The following is an 18,681-nucleotide window of genomic DNA, read 5'->3' as shown; positions in this document are numbered from 1 at the left end:
GCTCGTTCACCTGCACATCTACCAATGTGATATATGCCATCATGTGCCAGCAATGCCCCTCTGCCATGTACATTGGCCAAACTGGACAGTCTCTACGTAAAAGAATGAATGGACACAAATCAGACGTCAAGAATTATAACATTCAAAAACCAGTTGGAGAACACTTCAATCTCTCTGGTCACTCGATCACAGACCTAAGAGTGGCTATACTTCAACAAAAAAGCTTCAAAAACAGACTCCAACGAGAGACTGCTGAATTGGAATTAATTTGCAAACTGGATACAATTAACTTAGGCTTGAATAGAGACTGGGAATGGATGAGTCATTACACAAAGTAAAACTACTTCCCCATGGTATTTCTCCCTCCCACCCCACCCCCCACTGTTCCTCTGATATTCTTGTTAACTGCTGGAATTAGCCTACCTTGCTTGTCACCATGAAAGGTTTTCCTTCTTTTCCCCCCCCTGCTGCTGGTGATGGCTTATCTTAAGTGATCACTCTCCTTTACAGTGTGTATGATAAACCCATTGTTTCATGTTCTCTGTGTGTGTGTGTGTATGTGTGTATATAAATCTCTCCTCTGCTTTTTCCACCAAATGCATCCGATGAAGTGAGCTGTAGCTCACGAAAGCTTATGCTCTAATAAATTTGTTAGTCTCTAAGGTGCCACGGGTACTCCTTTTCTTTTTGCGAATACAGACTAACACGGCTGCTACTCTGTAACTAGTCTAAGTAATTTTTGACTTGTTCTTTCCCTATTTTAGACTCTGATCCTGATCATTTTCACTGGCATTCACTATTTTAGATGTCCCATCATCACCAACCTTTTTAGTGAAAACCAAAGCAAAGAAGTCATTAAGCACCTCTGCCATTTCCACATTTTCTGTTATTGTCTTTCCCTCATTACTGAATAATGGACCTATTGTCCTTGGTCTTTCTCTTGCTTCTAATTTATTTGTAAAATGTTTTCTTGTTTCCTTTTATGTCCCTAGCTAGTTTGATCTCGTTTTGTGCCTTGGTTTTTCTAATTTTATCTCTACATGTGTTATTTGTTTATATTCATCCTTTTTAGTTTGACTGAGTTTCCACTTTACGTAGGACTCTTTTTTGAATTTTAGATCATTGAAGATCTCCTCGTTAAGCCTGCATGGTCTCTTGCAATACTTCCTGTCTTTCCTATGCAATGGGATAGTATGCTCTTCTGCCCTTAATAATGTCTCTTTGAAAAACTGCCTTCTGTCTTCAATTGTTTTTCCCCTTAGACTTGCTTCCCATGGGATTTTACCTACCAACGTCCTGAGTTTGTTAAAGTCTGACTTCCTGAAATTCGTCTTTATTGTGCTGATCTTCCTCCTACCATTCCTTAGAATCGTGAATTCTACCATTTCATGATCACTTTGACCCAAGTTGCCTTCCACTTTCAAATTCTCAACCAGTTCTTCCCTATTTGTCAAAATCAAATCTAGATCAGCCTCACCTCTAGTAGCTTTGCCCACCTTCCGAAATAAAAAATTGTCTCCATTACAGTCCAAGAACTTGTTGGATAATTTGTACCCTGCTGTGTTATTTTCCCAACAGATATCAGAGTAGTTGAAGTCTCCCATCACCACCAACTCCTGTGCTTTGGATGATTTTGTTAGTTGTTTAAAATAAACACCTCATCCACCTCTTCTTCCTTGTTTGGTGGTCTGTAGTAGACCCCTACCATGACATCACTTTTTTTTTTTACCCCTTTTATCCTTACCCAGCGACTTTCAACAAGTCTGTCTCTTATTTCTGTCTCAACCTCAGTCCAAGAGCATACATTTTTATATATAAGGCAACACCTCCTACCTTTTTTCCCTGCCTGTCCTTCCTGAGCAATTGTACCCTTCTATACCAATATTCCAGACATGCGTATTATCCAATGATACGTAGTCTCTGTGATGCCTTCTAGGTCATAGTTGTGTTTATTTACTAATATTTCAAGTTCTTTCTGCTTATTCCCCATACTTCTTGAATTAATATACAGACATTAGTGATAAAGAAAGCCAACAAGATGCATGAGACTTTATGTAAGACACTTCAGAACACATGCTGGTCACACTCCTCACATTCAAAGATTGGGGAAAATATGTTTTATGCATACCAATACCCTTGTAAACAGTAACAGAAACGAAACAAGAATTTAGCATAAACAATATGCAAAGGTAATACTGACATGCAAAAGGAAAATCAGTGATTTGGTCTAGGGTAGCCAGGGAAGAAGATTAGTTTTCTAAATGAACACCCAAAACTTTAAAACAGTCCTAAACATAGATCTCTAGTGATGCCTCCAAAATACCAATAGCAACATTTATATTGAGCTATGAGTGAAAAGAGTTATATATAAGTTCTAGGTATTATTATCATCAAATATAATTAGAGTGTTGAAAACACTTCAGCAGAGAAGTCTGGGGGAACGTGCCAAATTCATTGTCTTCCTTTTCTGCAAAAGCAGAACATTCAATTTGGAACAGCTATTGTACTGCAGGTCCAATCCTGCAAGATGTTCAACATCTGAAATAAGCATTCAGCCTTAACACATTACCTTCAGCATAAAAATATGCTAAATCAACTGTAGACAAATTGCGTTGTTACACTGAAGTTTATGTGACACACAACTTTTGTTCTCTTACATGAGCAGGACTGTTGTTAAATCAAACTAGTATACTTGACAGGGATAAGAAAATTACTGAATTAGAAAACTGATTAGCATTAATAAATTATTAATACTAATAATTGATTCTACATCATAAAATATTCTCACCTGTAAATCCAAATCACCTGTAAATCCAAATTTGACATGATCTTTGGCTCAAAGTCTAAATTAAACAGGGCTGTTCTTATTTTATGTATTAAAGAAGGTCACAATAGCTGAATACAAGATCACCTGTAAAATATGTCAATCATCCTTGAAGACTGCTCCTCCACAGGACACTTTGGTGCTATCCTTGAGTACATCCTGATGATTAACTCAAATGCCCTTGAGTTAATATCTTACATTGCAGTTTAACATTTACAACAGTTTACCTGCAACTCTCAGTAAATCTGCAAGTCCCAGGAGCTTGGCAGACTGTTTGTAGTTTGTGGGCAACTGAGTAATACAGTCCTTGATGAGGCTGAGTCGATCAGAACACAAACGCACTGTTTAAAGAAAATATGATATATTAAAGGGAGATTATATGTGCAAACTTTCTCTAATTTATGTGTAATTTTTGTTTAAAATGCAGGCACACTCATGCTGCATAAACAAAACACCTTGTTTTCTAAGGTAATATAGTTATTTGTTATAGTTTAACGAGGACTATATATGCAGAGGGTCCTTCACAAACACATAAAATACATCTCCCCTGTCCTGAAAAGCTTGCAATTTACATTAGGACTTTAGAGGCACATTTTAATAGGAATTGCAAACAATTACCTACACTGCATATTTTAATACTGATGGTCTATAAAGTATTTAACACAATGAATTTTTATAGTTTATATAAAACTATATACTGTAATATAAAACTAAAGTTAATATTTTTACAGCAGTATTGACCTTCAAAATTGTTTCGAACAAGCTTCCCACTCTAAAAAATGAGTCTGTTTCATATTACTAGACAAGCTATGAAGAGAACATATAGCGTATTAGCCATTAAACCCTCCTACTTAATACTCAATTAAATGAGCAGAAAATTAATTTATGCAGGGGGAAAAAATCAATATTAGCATATTATATCTATTTTAGAAAAATTTCTACCATACATGCATATCAATAAGAACAACATAAAAGCATCCATGTATTGCAAATTTTATGAAGGGCCTCTGGAAATCAAATGGTAAGCTTCCAAAAGTCAAGCAGAGTAAAGATTTAAGACAAGAAACATAACAAAAGTATTGATTTTTTTTGTAGGTTCTGTAACACAATACATTAGTGGGCACCATTAAAATCTTTGCATTTACTGATTACACCAGTTAAATTTGTCAGAGTATTTCTCATTCTAATTAAAAGTAATACCACACACCAAGCCAATATTGTGGTTTCATAAATATCAAATATGGGGATTTTCAGATGCATTCAGTATTGACCTAACTTTGCAGTTCTACCATTAACTTTAGTGCAATTAAGTCAACGCTGACCATTTTGGTAAAATCACACCCCAAGATTTTAATTTAACTCCCTGTGCCTATACACCAGTACAAACTGTGATTAACTCAACTTGGTTTAAAATATTACACTGATGTAACTGAACAGAATTTAGCCCAGAACTTAGAAGTAAAAGCTAATGGATTTATGGGCTGAATAGGCAATAATTTACACCAGTTCTACACTGGTGTAACCCTACTCACTTCAATAATTAGCCTTGATGTACAACAGCATAACTGAAAGAAAGATCACATCCTGAATCTAAATAGAAACACCAAAAAAAAAGTTTAAGATATAAGGAGTCCCATTTTACGATTAAAACACTGTAAACAGCACAACTTCCAATTTAAAAAAACCCCCAAATTAAGAACTTAATGTTTGAACTTGGCCCTTTACCCTAAAAGAGTAAAAAGGTTTTTAAGCAATTTTCACATATAATATTTAAAAGTCCTAAAAGCTTCATAATCATGTCATTAATTTTTTTAAAGCCATTAATTCAGATGGGCAATTCTGTTTCTCATATGAATACATTAAACAAGGTTATTTTTACATTTTATGTATATAACAAGGACTCAGCAGCTGAACACAAGACTGCACCTGCAAAATATGTCAGCCTTCTGGAGACTAAAAAGATAAAAACAGGGGTGAAGTGTATAGCTCATTAAAGTGCAAAACTGTTAATACTGGCCAGATCAGCACAAGAGTCAAGGCTGGAACTTTGGAAGCTCTCAGTCCTCCTCTCAGTGGCTCTCAATCCTCACTGCATAGCCATACTCAAATAATGTAGAAATGGATTCATTAAAGGGGAAGGGAAAACAGACGTAGACTCCAATACTACTTCTTGTTGGCAGGGAAGGAAGGTAAAGATATTTTTTCTTCTTTAAAACAAACTCATCTGGAGTAGTGTGTTCAGTTTTGGGGCCCCTCACTATAGAAAGTATGTGGACAAACTGGAAAAAGTCCAGGGGAGGGCAACAAAAATGATTAGGGAGCTGAGGCACATGACTTTTGAGGAGAGGCTGAGGGAACTGGGCTTATTTAGTCTGCAGAAGAGAAGAGTGAGGGGGGATTTGATAGCAGCTTTCAACTACCTGAAGGGGGGGTTCCAAAGAGGATGGAGCTCAGCTGTTCTCAGTGGTGGCAGATGACAGAACAAGGAGCAATGGACTCAAGTTGCAGTCGGGGAGCTCTAGGTTGGATGCTAGGAAAAACTATTTCACTAGGAGGGTGGTGAAATACTGGAATCGGTTGCCTAGCGAGGTGGTGGAATCTCCATCCTTAGAGGTTTTTAAGGCTTGTCTTGACAAAGCCCTGGCTGGAATGATTTAGTTGGTGTTGGTCCTGCTTTGAGCAGGGGGTTGAACCAGATGACCTCCTGAGGTCCCTTCCAATTCTGATATTCTATGATTCATGAGACACACTCAGCTACTACAGCGATAGGTGGTGGATGAATATTCTAACAAAGGATAGGTGGGATTAAAAATCCCGCACACTTTTATTTGGCCCAAATTTGTGGTACAGCTGGATGGATGGATGGATGGACGAATAATCAAACTAAATAATGTCTTAAAATTATCATTTTATATACACAACAAGGGTATCTGTAAATGTTCTTAAACATTTGAGCCACCCTCCAGGGCAGGTAGGCTGGAAAGAGTATTTCTTGGCACATGATGCTGGAATGCTGTTCAGGCAGCTTCTACATTACAAAATCATTTACTACTTCTGCTCCTAGTATATGTTTCCTTTGGGGTACCTTAACATTGCATTAATAGAGCCTTGCAAAATTCTACTAGCTCACTTACCCCAGTATTTAAAAAACAAACAAACAAAATCAAGCAACTAATATATTATTTTTTAGCATCATCATGAGGACAATGATGAGAGACAATGTTGCAACTGGGATGGTAACGTTTCATGCATATTTTGCAAGCTAGTATTTGACGCTGGGTCTTGCTTTTAAGATTTTTTTCAATCAATGGCATCATGCAACACTAAAAATCTCCTATCAAAACTCTTGAAGGGCTAAGACGGTCCCAAATGTGACCTTTCAGGACTTGATAAATTTAGTTAGTTTTCATTAGTTCAAGGTCACCTAAACTCTGTCTAAAGAGTATGGGCGAGCAAAGACATGAAAGATTAGTGGGAATAGAAGACAAAGACTGAGAAAGGAATTAAAAGAAAAGAAGATATAACAAAAGCTAGAGGAAAAACAAATTGAAAGAGATGACTGGGAAACTAATAATGAAAATAAGGAGAAGAAAGTAAACTGAAGAGGCACAGAGGAAAAAGAAAAGAGGTGAAAAATTAAAGAAATCTTTGTGCATGAAAGCAGAGTCAGGAGCCATTGTCTCAAGAAGATCTTATATAAATTATGAAGAGAGGAAACAAAATTTGATAAGACTGAGGAGGAAGAGGATATCCAGAAGTACAAATATAATAAACTATTTTAATATATACAGACTATAATGCGAGTCTCATACACGTTTTGGCAATTAACTAGAGATTACTGTTCAGTTGGTTGCAAAAAAAACGGAGGGGGAACACAAGAGCCCGAGTAAGGATAAAGAAAAGCCAAGCTAATGAAATTAAAAGACAAAACAGTATAAGATGAAGTGAGCTGTAGCTCATGAAAGCTTATGCTCCAATAAATTTGTTAAGTCTCTAAGGTGCCACAAGTACTCCTTTTCTTTTTGCGGATACAGACTAACACGGCTGCTACTCTGAAACCTGTCAGCATAAGTAAAGAAACTCTAAAGGTTAGGCTCATACGCACAGAGAAATTCTGAGAAAGGTTGTGAGAGCATCCTAACACCCTACTGAACAAGATGATACTACACAGGATCAGGTGGGAAAGGGGAAAGAGATGGGGTGTGGTGTATTTGTTCGTTCCTCTCTCCACGGTTCTGAGAAAGTGCACTGCAGTTCTCAAGCACAGAGTACGCAAAGAATGTAAACCCACAACTTTAATTCTTTCCTTCCTTTTATGCACTAAATAGTGTTTCACTCTAAACGTTATTTAAATGTCATCTTTAAAATATTTAAATTATTGTATGATAACATCTACCTTGAATAAACTTCTTGCAGCTATATGAAAACTTTAAAACAGATTTTTATTCCTTTACTAGATTAATTTATCTGAAAGATTTTGAAGAGAGAGGGATAAAGCAGTACTATTAAAAATGACATGCTTCATTTCACATACAGTAATTATGGCAAATTGGATATGTTACAGGTGATATTAAAACTGTATTCCAATACAATTTTTTAATGACTCTGTTTTAGTAAGTGAAACAGGCGTGAGAGAACCATGCATATCACTCCAAGGTCATTTATAATCCGAACAAAATAAATAAATTCACCTTGAAGAAGAATAATTCAACTGCAGAATACAGAAATGTTTAGCAACTAGCTTTTTATCCTTCAGCCCTGTGCCACAGGAAATTAGAACATAAGAATTGCCCTACTGGGTCAGACCAAAGGTCCATCTAGCTCAGTATCCTGTCTGCCAACAGTGGCCAGTGCCAGGTGCCCCAGATGAAATGAACAGAACAGGTCGTCATCAAGTGATCCATCCAATGTCGCTCATTCCCAGCTTGTGGCAAAAGTTCTTACGTTTTTCCTATGGAAATATATCTGTTTCATTTAGCTTTTAAAAAAATATTTGCAATGGAAAAACAAAACAAACTCCACACCACTTTAAAAAAATGTGAAACACGAAAAACCTATTTACAATTTTAAATCAGAAGTTCTCCAAAAGGAAATCTACTGCAAACGTTGACCTCAATTGTCAATTTGTTTTACAGGAATATATGAAACCATACAGCAATCTGCTAAAGAAAGAAACTTATTCTTTTTTCAACAGCAACTGCCTGCAGATTAAAAAAAAAGACTCTCTCAAAGGTTGTTTTCAAGTTAATTATGTTTTATGAATATTCTGGGCATCATTTCAGAGGTGTACTTTCCACTGCAGTCAGTGGGGAGCAGTCGGTAATTGTCAAGGTTCCTTCCCCACTCTGAACTCTAGGGTACAGATGTGGGGACCTGCATGAAAGACCCCCTAAGCTTACCTTACCAGCTTAGGTTAAAAACTTCCTCAAGGTACAAACTTTGCCTTGTCCTTGAACCCTATGCTGCCACCACCAAGCGTGTTAAACAAATAACAGGGAAAGAGATATCTTCCCCCCAAAATATCTCCCCAAGCCCTACACCCCCTTTCCTGGGGAAGGCTTGATAAAAATCCTCACCAATTTGCATAGGTGAACACAGACCCAAACACTTGGATCTTAAGAACAATGAAAAAACCATCAGGTTCTTAAAAGAGAATTTTAATTAAAGAAAAAGTAAAAGAATCACCTCTGTAAAATCAGGATGGTAAATACCTTACAGGGTAATCAGATTCAAAAACATAGAGAATCCCCCTAGGCAAAACCTTAAGTTACAAAAAGACACAGAAACAGGAATATACATTCCATTCAGCACAGCTATTTTACCAGCCATTAAATAAAAGAAATTCTAACGCATTTCTAGATAGATTGCTTACTAACTTTTTACAGGAATTCTGACGAGCATTCCTGATCTGTTCCCGGCAAAAGCATCACACAGACAGACAGACCCTTTGTCGTCCCCCCCGCCCCAGTTTTTAAAGTATCTTGTCTCCTCATTGGTCATTTTGGTCAGGTGCCAGCAAGGTTATCTTAGCTTCTTATCCCTTTACAGATGTAAGAGTTTTGCCTCTGGCCAGGAGGGATTTTATAGTTCTTAATACAGAAAGGTGGTTACCCTCCCTTTATATTTATGACAGTAATGAACATCAATGATGATCAAACCCCTCACTTTTTCAAAATAGTTTCATGAAAACAGATTACATTTAAACAGTGTCTTTCCCTCTCAAAGGATCCCCAAAGTGCTTTTACAAGCAGAAGGCATATTAAGATTCTTATGCAACAAAACACTTATGCACAAGAGTAAAATGTATGTACAAATGGAGTCTTATTAACTCCACTGGGCTTACTCATGTTAAAGTTATAGACAATTTTCAGCTAATGAACTGTGGGTCATGTTCCACCAGGCCATCACATCAGGGACATAAGTAATACATTGTACCTTGTAATGGCAAGATTCTCAGGCCAAATTCTTCAAGATAGCTAAGAGCACGAATGAGATCTAGCTCCTCTTGGATAGTACTGGGGCAGTCTACAATAAGTTGTAAGCAGCACCTAAATAAACAGAAAAAGAACATTACAAACTTCATACAAGTTATTTATAATATACATATATAACTTTTTATATTTGACTGAAAAGTCAAGTGCAAAACAGTGATTTATTACACTTTTGGACTGTCAAACTTTTAACAGAAACTGCATCATGTGACAAAGAGTTTTACATGATTTCACCATTAGCTGACCAATGTTCAGTGACACTCAGAAGCACATACTAGTTACACATATCTTACACATATCTTAGCTGGGTGATCCGTGATACTCATGACCTAAATTAAGACACTAAACACCTAAATTAGAAAAAAACTTAGGACTTCTAATGCTCAAGCACATTTAATGAAAACAGAGACACTGAGACATTTAAATTGATTGAAAAATTTAATGCAGCATAGGGGCAAACTTCCGTGCACCACTGCTGCTTTTAAGCTTTGCCAAAAATAGCACACAACGCCAAAAAGCTTGAGGAAAAATTACACAAACGCAACTCTTCCAGGGACTCCAGGCAGTTCATCTAGCAATCTGTGTTAATAAATAAATGAATAAATAAAATTCCTGAATGAACAGAAATGATAGATTAAAAATTGCTGACATTGTACAACTATGAATAAGTGTTTTATGCATGACCAGATACTATTTCTCAAGTAGTAAAATGCATCAAAAATGATTATTGTCTTTAAAACAAACTTTCATCATATATGGTGCACAGTGAAGGAGGCATCACTCCACAAGAACCTGTGTATTCTATCACATGCTTATGCAATTTGTCATGTGGACATCTTCATATATATGGAATATTTGGTATATATAATCTGAGAGAGAAAGAAGGAATCAAGTTAAAAGGATGCAATTGTGATAGATGTAAGATAGCTTTGTTAATAACTGAATAGTCAGATTTTCAAGAAGATTCAGCACATACAAGTGGGCCTAGATTTTCAGAATTGCTTGCCACCCTTTAGCTCCCTCTGTTCTCAAAGAGAGCTGGGCACTTTTGAAAATCTGATGACCTTAGGTGCCTAATGGGAGCTGTTGTGTGTTGAACTCTTCTGAAAATCTGGCCCAAGTCACATGCTTGTGTCCACCTATGTAACTATTCAGACTACAAGCATAACCATTTAGAATTTAATCGGAACAAACCCTTTCAATTGTAACTTAGGTCTACAGTAAACAGTTAAGTCGATCCAGCCGCATTGCTTAGGTATATGAAAAATCCATACCCCTGAGGAACGTAGTTACTAACTCCAGTGTAGAAAGTGCTAGGTCAACAGAAGAATTCTTCCATTGACATAGCTACCTCCTCTTGGGGAGGTAGATGAACTACAGTGATGGGAGAACCCTCCCATCCAAAGTGCTACAGTGATGTGGTTGTGACACTGTAACAGTTAAAGTGTAGCCATAGCTTAAGCCTGATCATCATTACTACTTTCTGAGGAGGAAAATACTGCTTAAATATCCATGACTAGTTAAGCATGGGGAACAGTCACGGTCATATACATATGGCAGATTTAATCTGCAACATTCTGCCCTCTCTACAGGCACATAAATCCCCATTGAGGAGCTTTTAATAATTAGATACAGCATGTGCATTTAGATTACTGAATGCATATGTAAATGGCAATATTCTAACGAATAGTTATACGTATGTTTTAGGGGGAATCCATCAATATTTCTGCAGGGTATCTAGTAACCTTGGTATCTCAGAAAAGTGACAAGCAATCAATCTATTTTAAGAATGCACCAGTCTGATCATTATGGTGTGGGGGTGCAAAAGTCAGCACAAACCCTATGGTTCAATTTAAAGTCTTCAAATAGACAGACATGGGCCCTGCCCCAAAGAGTTTATAATCTGATACAAAGCTCAATATTAATATGATCAAAAAGGGGGGAGGGGCAGCTAACTCAATATTATACAGGCTAGGCACTGCACAATTTGATGGCTCCCAACTATTCCAACTCATTGTCTTTTGTAGTAAATAAAATCTGGTATCTTCAAAATGCTACACAATTTAGCCATAGTTGCTGGGCTGTTTCAGGGAAGGGACACAACCAAAGTGGGTCCAGAGGAGGGATCTGAAGGAGGAAGACGATGGCCTTGCGGATTAAATCAAGGCATATAACTCCATGTATATAAAAGTCAGTGCTGAAGAAAGTGTAGAGATCTTAGTGGGACAAACAGACAAAATAGATGTTCCAGGCTCACATTACTGAAAAAATCAATGCATCTTCTGTGAAATGTCTTCTCTGCATGCTTTTTTAGTTTTAAACAATCCAAATTTATACAAAAATCAATATTTACGATCGAAGTATGGCTGCAAACACAGAAGTATAATTCCCCTCAAACAGGTGAATATGAACACAACCAAAGCTAAATTGACGTAAACCAAAGTATCTGGAAGTCTTCACCTGTAGAAGTTCACCTCCTCCCTCACATGGGTAACAGACAAAAAATCTGTATGGGATTGGAGAGAGTGAATCACACATGCTAAAATGTAGAGACAATGCCTTCCCCCAGAAGTCCTTCCCTAGAAGGTTTTTTGAGATCTCTGCAAAAACTGATAAGGAGCACAAAGAATTATTTTTATAGGCATGAATTTACGTGAATTCTGTGCCTTAGAAAATACTAACTTATTTAATAATTTTTCCTCATACTTTGGTTCATCCACTCAGATGTAATTAAGTAAAAAAAAAAAGTTTTGTTGATTCTATCTTATGGGGGAAGAAGGAAATTAGTTTGAATTAATGTATATTCAGTAGTTTGAGCATTGGCCTGCTAAACCCAGGGTTGTGAGTTCAATCCTTGAGGGGGCCATTTAAGGATCTTGGGCAAAAATTGGGGATTGGTCCTGCTTTGAGCAGGGGGTTGGACTAGATGATCTCCTGAGGTCCCTTCCAATCCTAATATTCTATGAACATGTATCTCCAAGGTAACTAATAACATAAATGGAATAGAAAATTTTTAAATAATAAGGAATAAATTAAGTCAGATAAATTAAGATATTTGTATATAAAATTAATATTCAAGATAAACCAAGGTAAAAACCATAATTGGGGTTGGTCCTGCTTTGAGCAGGGGGTTGGACTAGATGACCTCCTGAGGTCTCTTCCAAACTTACTGTTCTATGTTTCTATGATTTATTTTCAAAGTAGGAGACATCAGATTCTCTTACTTATCTACATGTACCCCATAGACGAGAACCATTTAAACACTATTATATTTAACATTTCAGTGAAATGATCTCTCACATTAGATATAATTATCTTGTGATGAAGGGGACAACTCCATTTCTTTCAGAGAAAAAAAACTGTTCCTAAAAAGAAAGGGATGAAGTGCAGCAAGGCTGCAGTAAAAGAAAATAAGGGAAATAAAGAAGGAAAGAAAAGGAAATGGGATTGAAAGACTGAAGAGAAAAATGATTACTTGTTATTTGCATTGCGGTAGAATCCAGACGATCAGGGCTATTCCAATAAAGAACAAAGAGATGGCTCCCACCACAAAGAGTTTGAGACAGTGACATATGGACATGAGGAGAACAAGGAAACAATGAGAGAATGTTGATCAGCATGGTAAGCAGCAGCTATTGCTACTTAACCAAAACAAACCAGTTATACATACTTTTATATCCTCTGTTCAAGACTCTAACAGCACTTTCCAAAAATTACTGAGATAAACCTCAGAACACCCACTATTAGAGGTTTACAGATTAGAAACTGAAGCATAGAGTACAACAAGAGCCTGGACTTGACTTGAGTCACAGACATCTTGTGTATGGACTTAGCATAACCCGCAGTCATGTTGTATGCTCAGCCACCATAAGTTGAAAACAAAAAACTATAGAGTCAGGTGAATTCAGGCTTGACTTAGGCAGACAAAATTATATAGAAAAGTATCAGCTGCAGCATTACTAATACGGCTAGGTATATATTCACAAAGTCATGAGAATAGGGAGAGAATGGACAAGCTAACCTTGAATTTCTGTAGTTACTTCCTTAAAAAAAAAAAAAAAATGAGGTTTTGCTGTTCTTAGTGTATCCCACTAATGAAACACAAAGATAAGTAGTCCTTGAGAAATTATTACTAACCGTGAAAAATACAAAAGCTAATAAATAGGTGGACTTAGGCATGTGGACCTCTGTACAGTTAGTGGGTTTTTTTACAATTTTTAGTGGGGTTTACTACAATTTAAGTAAAATAACTGATTAAAGCATAGATAAAAGAAATCATCATTTTAACTATATAATGAGGGTCAGAGAACAAGCTCATTGGAACTTAACTCCGGGATACAACTCAAGACCAAAGTTGCTAGGATTTTTTAACCCCTGCATGATTAGGTTGTGTAGAAGCTGGAGACCCGGACGAGATCCTGACTAGGAGACACTGTCTGTTTCATTGGGAAAGTTGAGCATTAGATGCTTGGCATGTGTATTCTGTTGATTGTTAATTGGTAATAAACACATGTACATGTTAAAGAATATTTACTGTGTGACAAAGGCTCTTTCACTGGGAGAAGGTCCTGTTAGCCCGCAGAGGGCCACTGTGCCCAGGGATGGGTGTGGGAGCCCCAAATTGTGCAGGTAACATGGAGAGGACAAGTGACTTGGTCACATAGGAAGTGCAAGATGCTGAACACGTGCCTAATTTTAAGCACGTAAGTGTGGGGTTTTTGTTTGCTTTTTATATTTTTTAATGTATGTTAATATGACTGAAGCTGAAGTAATTATTCTGGTTATTTGTATTATGATGTTTATTAGTATTATAACAGCATCTAAAGGTCAGGGCCCGATTGTGCTGGGCACTGCACAAACAGCTTTCCGTTCCCCCTCACACCAGAAACATAAATTTGACCAGATCAATGAATGAAATATCCTGGTTGAGTTCTGTCTGGATACCAAATTTTATCAGAAGTTAATGGACAATCCATGCTGAACTTCTCTTCTGATGGCCAGGTTGTTAACTGTAGGTGTTTCAGGTCCAGATGAAAGAGGCATCCCCCAGCTTTAAGAGGTCAGGTATTTTCTTCAGGTGCAATGTGAGATCCTTAGCTATCTAGTAAATCCAGTGGAGGAGTAGGATGCCTTCAGCGTTCCCCTTTTGTATCCTTTTGGTGAACTGTCTTGAAAGGCACCAGATTCTTCACTGTCCAGGACATTTTTTCCATTGTAACAGAGAAGCTTTGACCTCTTGCTACTCCCTGATTTTGGAGTGGATATAAACACTCATGCCTCAATCATAAGCCAACTTCTAATGGGAGGTAGGAGGAAACTTCCTCTATAAGTATCATAATAACCCACTACATGGTTTCTTTCTCACTATCACAGACAGGATACTGGAGATAATGGAGCACTGGTCCAATTCAATATGGCTTTTTAAAGATTGACACGTTTATGAGGGTTGAAATGAACTAAAGAATGTGTACTATAAGATTCTGGAAATTTGTGTTCCATATATACTTGTATGTAAAGGTCTAGAGTGACCTTTTTTGTCTTGAAGCATGTTGTTTGTGCTTACCTGCCCAGAGAGGCATTTGGATGTGATCTCAGAATAATGCCTAATTTTGCATTACATCAAGTGCATGGTTCTATGTCCTCAGAAGGAATTTCAGCAGGTGCATTTTGAGAAACCCACTCAGGGGATGAAGCTGATACCTAACACTAGCAATTCTAGCCTTTGGATGACTCCTCAAGAAATGATTGATGTAATGAAGTTCTGAATCTCTACAATATTTACCACTGTGATAAAATTATGGCCAGATCCATGTCTGTTTTGATCTCTGGATCAGCAAATCTCCACACTGGGATCAAAAACTCCTCTTGATTTTGAAGAATTGGTAGCCATGAATCCTTTCCAGAAGCTGTTCATTTATAAACAGGTCTGTTTCTCTGGATGGGATACTGACTGGAATGTTGTCTATGCATGGGAATAAGTGTATAACATGCAACCTATGTCTTGCTGTGACTATCAGAAGCCATTCAAGATTCAGAGTGCAGAAGGTAAATCAGAAGGGAGACTCTTGCACAGGAGTTGTGAGCTCTTCTACACAAATGGTTTTTGTCTTTGTCATGAGTATTTTGTTGGGTTGGAGGAAAATTTATCTAGGTTTCTTTGGAAACTTCTCTCCAGATTTTTCCCTCTGTCAGGGTAATAGTCCCTTCTTTGGTACCCTTGATTTCAGTAGCAACCAATGGGTTGCTCTGCTGGCTTCAACAGTAAGAGTTGAGGTGCCTCTGCAATGTCAGCTTCTAATTTCTCTAATGTTCCCCTGACAGTTCTTCTTTTGGAAGCACAAGATATCCATTTAGGATGAGCGATGACCATTCACAGGTATTACATGACTTCCGTGTAGCCACCAAGGTAGAAGCCATTGCTCATCACAAATCACATCAAGAATTTGACCAAAACAGAACCCGAGACAGCTAATTCCAAGCAAGGATCATATCCCTAGATGATGATCCACTTGCCTGCTGCCAAGTAAGCTTTCCTTACTGTAACAAAGCTCTGTCCTTGCCTCCGTAGGTCCCACGTTTCCTGGAGGATTTCGCTAGCCTTAGAGGCTCACTGTGACCCTCCACATAACCCTTCTCTCTCTAGAGACAAGGGTCACAGTCTACTGAGCCATTTTCATCATAAGCCAGCGAGGGAGGTGAGGAGAAGTTATCCTTCCTTGCACAGTCTCTGTTGTCTCCAAGTCTCAATGGATTAATCAGAGGGCAAAGGGAGGGAGGGAGGGAGGGAGGGAAGAGGAGCCCAGGCCCACCCTCTACTTCGGGCTCCAGCCCAGGGACCCTAATAGTATCAGCTACAGAAGCTGACCTTTTAGAAACATGACATGTACAATTCCCTGGGCTACTTCCCCCACAGCAGCCCTCACTTCTTCAAGCTCCACTTCACCCTTACCTCAGGGCCTCCTTCCTTGTGCCTGATATGGTGTGTACTACTCAGCCTCTCCAACCGCTCACCTTCTCCCATAGCTCCTGACATGCACACCCACCTGACTAACTGGGAGGCTTTTAACTAGTTTCAGCCAGCCCCTGATTGGCTTCAGGTGCCCCAATCAACCTAGCCTTCTCCCTGTTTTCTGGAAAGTTCTTAATTGGACCCAGGTGTCTTAATTGACCTGGAGCAGATGCCATTTCACTTATCCTGGTACCAGGGATTTGTTTAGCCTGGAGCTAATATATCTATCTCCCACTACTCTTCCATAGCCATCTGGCCTTGCCCCGTCACATTACCAAATAATGAAAACCATTTGATTTGAATGGCTATAGGCAAGGCTTTTAAATCATTGTGCATTGTGTCATGAATTCTATGGTCTATGGGGTCATTTGGAAGGAAGTCCCCTTCTGAAGGTGTAACTGTCTTTCACTGGTGGTCCTACAGCTACACCAACCTTAGGCTCCCAAAATGTATGAAATTTCTTTCATTTTTATATAAACATTTTGGTTTAACATTTAGTTTAATCGGACATCCTCATTTGGATATCATGTGCTCTGAAAGGAGGCATTAATAGGAAAATACCTATCTAATAATTCTTGAAGGGGATAGTACTGTATTAATATTAGTTTCCTTGCAAGCCACTGACATGCTGTCCTGTAAGAGTCCTGTAGTTTTTTGCTTTTGCTTTTGATGCATATCTGGTATTTCTTCCCATGCTGTTTGCAGGGGAGAGGCAGTACACTCTACATCCTGGCATGGCATTTATGTAACGGAGGAGGGGTACTGGTACACATACCTTGATTGTGGAACAAGCTTGTTAGCTGTCTCCAGGAGCCTAAAACGCAGCCTGCCTGTTGCCCCGGGCGGGCTAGCACCCAAGTAAGTACTGCAGGAGTAACCCACTACCACTCAGGGTTTTACTGAATCCATCAGGATCAGTTTGAACATGGGAAGATATTTCTCACTTACCACCCAATAATCCCATGATGGTGCAGCTTTGTGTAGAGTGGAATCCTCATGTGCCTCTGTTCTCGTCACAGGCTGCCTGAAGTGCTCCTGAGGCTTTCATGTGGTGCCTGTGGAGCCTGAGGATGGGTGGAGAGAGAGAGAGATCTCCCCACCTTTCCGTGGCACATCAAGGGGCTATGGCTGATGGTCAAAATACTCAGTTCCCATTCTGATGCTGCCTGAATTCTGAGCCCCCTTTCCCTTTCAGAGCCAGGGTCCTGGAAGGGTTCCACATGCAGTAGGCTGCAGCCTGAGGCAGGGATGCACAGGAGGAACTGGCTCTTCTGCATCCCCAGACATGCTGCTGGTGGAGGAGGGGCAGAATCCATGATACAAAGCACTGACACTGTGTAGGAGAAAAGCCCCAGCAAGAACTTCCTCGGGGGGGAAAGGACTTTCACTCCACTTGTTCATTAACAATACCAGTCTCTTCCTTGCAAAGGATACTTGCTTTTGCCTCTTTGGGACTCAGTCTGTGGGATTTGCAGGACTTACCCTTGAATATCATGAGAATCCCCCAGTTCACAGCAGGAAGAATGGGAGCTGTGTAGGAGCACTGCTTCTTTCCCCAGAGAGCAGAAGACCAACTTCAATATTTGGGGTGGCGGGGGGGGTAGGGACTCTGGATCCTTTCAGGCTTTTTCCCCTCCTATCCAGCTCTCTTGTGGGATTTACCTCCTGAGCTGGCTGAATAACTTCTTCCTCCTCCCCAGACTTTCTCCCCATATACTCAGAAGCTCCTTATTGGGCTTTCCTGTGTTGGAGCATTGTTCATTGGAGAAGGGTGGGGACCTGACATGCCAGTCCAACTCTGAGCCCTGTGCCCTGGCAGCGCAAGAGTTGACCATATGGGAACAGGCAGCATATTCTTCCCCCTTCACAGAGTCTCACATAGAGAATACGTCTTAGATTTAATCCAGGTGTTTGTGGGACAGCCCTTTCATGCCCTAGTGTTGTCAGAAGGATATGGCAGGGGAGTGCTGCAAGAGCAGATCCAGGTGGTTGAAACCACCATACTGCTATTTATCCAATGTAGGGGAGGTGGAGGAGGAAGGGAAGCTGCAATTGCACAAAAACAAATAAAAATAAAGTTTAAAAAAAAAATGGTCAGGAGAAATGAACTGTCACCTGGTTCCACTGCCAGAGGCAGAAAGGCTGGTAGACTGAGGTGAAGGGCAAAGCTTAGTCCTGGAGCCTCCTGCAACAACATTGAACTGCCTCCAAATTCCATAGGTGGGGAGGTTTAGCCCATTAGGAATCAACGAGGTGAAAAGCTGTGCAACAGAAAGCAACTTATCCCAGCCAGAGAGCTTCATGTATTTTCACGTCTTCAAAGCTGAATCAGAAGATGAAAAGCACGCATCTCCATC

At 39.0% G+C, this 18,681-nt stretch overlaps 1 protein-coding gene across 4 annotated transcripts in view; it reads right to left on the bottom strand.

Moving 5' to 3' along the window:
* The window catches only part of NBAS (NBAS subunit of NRZ tethering complex), a 394,692-nt gene that overhangs the window by 235,659 nt on the left and 140,352 nt on the right, over positions 1-18,681 (bottom strand). For all 4 annotated transcript variants that reach the window (XM_038394647.2, XM_043510232.1, XM_043510234.1 and 1 more), the window contains 2 exons: positions 9,260-9,372; positions 3,052-3,165 (listed from right to left, as the gene is read on the bottom strand). In XM_038394647.2, the coding sequence (XP_038250575.1) occupies positions 3,052-3,165; positions 9,260-9,372 (227 nt within the window). The remainder of the gene's footprint in view (positions 1-3,051; positions 3,166-9,259; positions 9,373-18,681) is intronic.

This window comes from Dermochelys coriacea, chromosome 3 (assembly GCF_009764565.3).
Source record: "Dermochelys coriacea isolate rDerCor1 chromosome 3, rDerCor1.pri.v4, whole genome shotgun sequence".
NCBI classification, from domain to species: Eukaryota; Metazoa; Chordata; order Testudines; family Dermochelyidae; genus Dermochelys; species Dermochelys coriacea.
The sequence above is the reverse complement of the archived record's forward strand: the minus strand, read 5'-3'. Positions and strand labels throughout refer to the sequence as shown.